This window comes from Oncorhynchus kisutch, linkage group LG16 (genome assembly GCF_002021735.2).
Source record: "Oncorhynchus kisutch isolate 150728-3 linkage group LG16, Okis_V2, whole genome shotgun sequence".
NCBI classification, from domain to species: domain Eukaryota; kingdom Metazoa; phylum Chordata; class Actinopteri; order Salmoniformes; family Salmonidae; genus Oncorhynchus; species Oncorhynchus kisutch.
In genome coordinates this window covers 26,635,520-26,641,007 of record NC_034189.2, presented here as the reverse complement: position 1 = coordinate 26,641,007, position 5,488 = coordinate 26,635,520, and the positions used below count along the sequence as shown (strand labels likewise).

The 5,488-nt window shown below is 42.4% G+C and overlaps 1 protein-coding gene across 1 annotated transcript; it reads right to left on the bottom strand.

The window, feature by feature from the left end:
* Nucleotides 1-1,911: 1,911 nt before the first annotated feature.
* LOC109906270 (alpha-2 adrenergic receptor-like) lies at nt 1,912-4,425 on the bottom strand. The gene has a single exon (XM_020503881.2). The coding sequence runs from the start codon at nt 4,076-4,078 to the stop codon at nt 2,780-2,782; it is 1,299 nt and encodes a 432-aa protein (XP_020359470.1). The 5' UTR covers nt 4,079-4,425; the 3' UTR covers nt 1,912-2,779.
* Between the last annotated feature and the right edge of the window lie 1,063 nt (nt 4,426-5,488).

The window sequence follows — 5,488 nt, the reverse complement described above, 5'->3', positions numbered from 1 at the left end:
CGTATAGTCCCAAAGTCTCGTAATGTCAAATTCACTCAGGGTGAATCACAAATAATTTAAGTCACACTGTCTCGGTCCCGTGTTTTAAAGTGCTTTCTCCTTTCTATTTGACACAATGTTAGTACTACCCAAATATGCCAATAAATTGCCAAAGGAACCCTGGAGGGTGGCATTGAAATAAAAATCTGTCTGACCTTTATAAAGCAAGCGATTGAATAACTGTTTACTCTGAGCTCTGACACCAGTGGAACATTAAATGGCACTTTGGTATTTGACAGAGTGAGATGCAATGACAAAGCAGGTTTTCTGATGCATTAGAGATCAAACAGGAACTGAACTGGGTGCATGCTGTTGGTTGTACTCCCTTGTAACAGTCCTCTGCATCATAGATGGGCATGTTGCCTAGTAGCTTCCCTCGTGGTTATGTGGGGAAACCCATCCTTTACACAGGAAGTCAATGTGTCCACTGCACTCACACTGCTAGACTGATCAAAATGGAAAATCTACAAAGGAAATGATGTTAAAGGGCTAACATAATTCCTTTAAAATGCCTACAGTATATCAACATCATCTATGTAACTGGTTTGTTTTTTTACTGATAATAAACAAAGCAACCTTTGAAACGTCTATGTCTACACATGTTGACATGTACGATTACACTATATCAGCAGCATATGGTAACTGGAACAGACCATTTCAAAGAGCATTTACATTGGCACCCCAAACACAGAAGCAGTTTAACATGGAGTAAAGATCCACAACAAGAGTTACGGGATTCAGTTTCACCTCGCTGATGAAAGAGGCGGTGAGGAATATTGGTTTATCTCCTCTCAGCCACAAGTGACACCAAACCTTTTTGTGCTAAAAGGTCACATACTGTACACCGTGGTACTGACATGGCCAGTCTTTGCCAGGAGGACAAATCCTTTGGTTGAACCCATCACTGCAGCTTTGATCAATTTCACAGTTAAATTCAGAAAGTGTTGCCAATAAACTTACCAGGGATCTTTGGGGCTACTTAGTAAAACAAACAGGCTGTGTCACAATAATCTTGAATACTTTCTTGTTTCATTCCCTTTGTGAAAGGATACTAATCTGAATGTTATGGATTGATAAAGGGAAACATAGGTAGCATCCCAATTCTCCACACTTCTCCCAAATTGTGCACTCGCACACTCCCTCTAATGGATTGTAGATCTACTGTATGACTGGAAGTGTGCAAGAGCACAATTTGGGAGAAGGGTGGATAATCGGTATGCAGCCATAGTGAGAACACCTCCAAGCCAGTCAGTGGGATGGGTAGGATTCCGGACGTGATAGATAGTCTTGATCAGGATTGCCACAATGGAATTGCTTCCCAGTGAAGAAAATATTTAGGCAGCTAAGTAGCTACAGATGATATTTTTCCAGGAAGCTTCTGCGGGGCTATTTTAACAATTTACCCTTTAGCATTCCCTAACTATATTTGACATGAATTTGAAATAATTTGACAATGCCCAAATGATTGTCTATAAATAAAAATGACTGTGTAAATGCATGGTTGTCCTTGAGGTGTTCCTTTGACATGTTTAAAACGTAAAGAATCCTGTTTGAAATACCATCTGAGGGACAAATGGGTTGCCTGACATCTTAGAGAGTGCACTTTGGACAGTGATTGGTGGTGGCAGTGCAGACTATCTCCAAATCCCTTAATCACTCAAGCAAAAGCACATGTGCATCCTTGTCAGAGTGCTCCACTGTGTATATGTCAGAACCTCAACATTACAATAGAGGTTACATAATATTTCTTCAGCGTTTATTTTGCATGACAGCCCACTACTTTAAGCATACGAAACTGCACCACTTGCAAAAAAAAAAAAGAAACAGTCCACAAGGGAGGTAGTGTATTAAAATAAACACTTTATGTTTTATTCTTAAATATTTATTAGTCAGCATCCAAGGTGAAAAATAAAGAGGCTTTCTTACTATTATGTATAAATAACAGGTCCAACCGTAGCCCATATTTTATAGAGCAGGGCTCTCCAACCCTGTACCTGGAGAGCTACCATCCTGTAGATTTTCGCTTCAACCCTAATCTACTGTAGCACACCTGATTCTAATAATTAGCTTGTTGATAAAAAATGAATCAGGTTAGTTACAACTGGGCTTGGAGCAAAAAAAACAAAGCAAGGGGTAGTTATCCAGGAACAGGGTTGGACAGCCCTGGTATAGTCACCCCTCAACACCTCAACCACTTGTAATCTGTAGGGAAAGCATTACCCATGAAAACATGCAGTATTTTGGATTAAACTGCAGATGTGCCAGGCTAGCTCCCCTGTGTTTTTTGCATTAGCATGATCAACCTGGAAATGCTACCTGCTGTCACTTTGTTTGTAAAGGACTCAGGAGTACTGGATATCTAACATGACATTGAGTTAAAGCCTTGCGACACACTTCAGTACATCTAATTCTGGGAACCACTAAGCACACACTAAATGTGGATGGAAAATATGAAGGCCGGTAAGAGAAACAAGTAGGTTAAAAGCACTAGAGAGTTGCCTGTGAGGGGATATGAAGACGTAGTTCAGTATAATGCTCTGACTCAATTAAGTTACAGCATGACAATGTGTCTGTCCACTGTAAGTACAGTATGCACATTGCATTGTTCCATGGGCCAAATTGAAAAAAAATGTCTGCTTTCACATTGATATTCCCATGGTAAATTTCATACGTTTATGCTATTGACATTGTCACCTCAAGGGATATTTAGTCCTGGCTTGTCCCTCTTGTTATTACATATCTAGAAGGATTTTTTCCAAGACTTGCAAAGGATTTTCTGAAAGGCGCGCCGGAAATCCTGGTTGAAGATAGTGTAGATGGCGGGGTTGAGGGAGCTGTTACAGTAACCGATCCAGAAGAAGAACTTAAAGAGGGGATCGGGGATCTTACAGGGGTCCCCGCACACTCCGTGCAGGCAGTAGCTGAAGAAGAATGGGAACCAGCACACCACAAATACCCCCATTACCACCGCCAGCACAAAGGTGAATCTCTTCTCCCTGGCCTGGGATACCTTTTTCCTGGACGCAGAGCTCCTCCTCCTCTTCTTCCTCCTGGAAGCGAACAGGTCCATGGATTTGTTGCTGGCTCTGGAGATTCTGCTGGAGTGTTTGGAGATGGCGCTGTTCTTCCGGCTGGCTCTCTTGGCCCTCTTATGGTTCAGGTCCTGAGGTTTGGGGTGACCTTTGCCCTCTGAGGAGGAGCTCTCCTCCAGGTCCACCTCGTCTTGGACCCCTGTTGTCCTCATGCTGGTGGGCGTGGAAGGGCACTGCCAGTGCCCGTTCTCTTTGTCCCCGTTGATTTTGCACGAGGTGGCTTTGCTTAACCCATTCTCAGTCATTGTAGGTTCACCAGGACCATGTTTTTTCTCTGACATGCCCCTGGTCCTTGTCTTGGCCACTTGGTATATTCTAATATATACTAATATCATGATTAGGCAAGGAGCAAAGAATGACGCAATACTAGAGGAAAGGATGTACCAAGTGTCATTGTTCAGCTCACATCCTGGGTACTGAGAGTTATCATTGTTCTTGTCTATTGATATTAACGGAGGAGAAGATATCATCGCAGATATAAGCCATACAATGACGATAATACATTTCACTCGCTTAGGAGTCCGTTTGAGATTGTATTCAACAGCTTGCGTAACGGACCAGTAACGGTCCAAACTGATTGCACACAGATGGACAATGGACGAAGTGCAAAATAAGACATCTAAAGCAAGGTAAATTCCACACCAAACTTTCCCGAAATACCAATAGCCCATAAGTTCGTTTGCCAGAGAAAAAGGCATCACCAAAGTGGCGACCAGAATGTCTGCTGTGGCTAAGGAAACCAAAAACAGGTTCTGGGGTGCTTTCAGTGCCCGGCTTGTTAACACCGCAATTACAACCAGGACGTTACCGACCACTGTAAACAAAATAAGACAACTTACAAGTACTGCAAGACTCGCTATAGTAGCCAAAGTATATGGACTTTCTGATGAGGAATTTAAATTGAAAACTGGGAACGCGTCAACTCCGCTTGAATTAAACGATCCCATCCCGTCTCTATGTGGTTAGTGTTATTCCAGAATGGTCGATTCAAGGAGAAGTAGTCATTTTATGAATATAGAGTCCATCAGAAAATATCAGGTCCAAGATAAATAGGCAGTATTGACATTGCCAAAATGAAAATGCTCACAATGGTAAAGGAATGGATTAAATGCCATCTCCTGAATTAGATGCCAAATAAGACTTCTTCAAAGAGAAAATCACCAAACATATATCTGGTTAATTGACTAAACGAAGATGCCACCTTGCCTTGTACATGCACACTGTTATAGCATGACAGGCAACCCTTCTCCATCGGCTGCTGCCTCCCTCTCAGCGCTCCGCGACATCAGAACGCTGTCTCAGTCAGTGCCCATGTGTTGTTCACTTACAACTAACTGATTTCTGCCCCGCCCCAACACAGTGCATGATTTTCTTGGTAACTGTTACCTCATTGAATTACAGTATGCAATACTTTTGTATTTGTTATATCAGTTCAATAAGCTATTTTGTGAAAGACGACTAGGCTATATTGAAATAAGTCGTCTGACATTATATGATCATATGATGTACTGATTATAACTTATGCCAATACGCTAGATAACGGAACTCAAATTAAGGTAATTATGAAATGAGGGAGAACATTTTATTTGCGAACACATCTATTGTCACCTGAAATATATATTGTAACTGATTATTATAATCACTCCTTTACATATTACAAAAAAACAGGCTAAAACATGAAAAATGCCAGTGATGAAGCTGGAATCAAATGCACTTGTTTTTTTTATTCCGCTCTTTGGGTGTTTTGAGTTGAGCTCATCAGCCAAGCTGACATCGACAATGATGTCATAGGAAAACGTCATCCTGGCACGTGTATGCAAAAAATGTCAAATGTTATCAGTCGATGGGAAAAGGTGAGTGTTGCAGGGTTGATGTTTTTCTCAATATATTGCAGTCAATGGGAAAAGATTAGTTTCACAGGGTTGACGTTTTTCTCAGTACCTTGCAGTCAATGGGAAAAGATGAGTGTCAGAGGGTTGACGTTTTTCTCATTTATCCCATGTTTCTCTCTCTCTATCTTCCTCTACCTCCTCGTTACCTCCCTCATTCTCCTCTCCCTCACCCTCTCCACCTCTCTCTCACCTCTCACCCCTCCCTTTACTCTTCCCCTTCTCTCTTTCTCCCTTTTCCCTCTCCCTCCTTCACCTCTCCCTCCTCCCTCCCTTCCCTCACTGTCCCGTTCTCTCTCTACCTCCTCCTTCCTCCATTCTCTCCCCTCCTTCTTTCCCTGCCTCTCATCTCTCTCCTACTCCCACCTCTGTCTGTATGTTGGCTCTCTCCCCTCCTTCCTCTCTCTCCCACTCCCTCCTTCACTCTCCCCCTTCTTTCTTTCTCTCTCTCTCTCGTCCCCCTTCCAT

What these genes read in the sequence shown, in the direction of transcription:
- LOC109906270 (XM_020503881.2), bottom strand. Translation starts at nt 4,078, where the DNA reads ATGGGATCGTTTAATTCAAGCGGAGTTGACGCGTTCCCAGTTTTCAAT.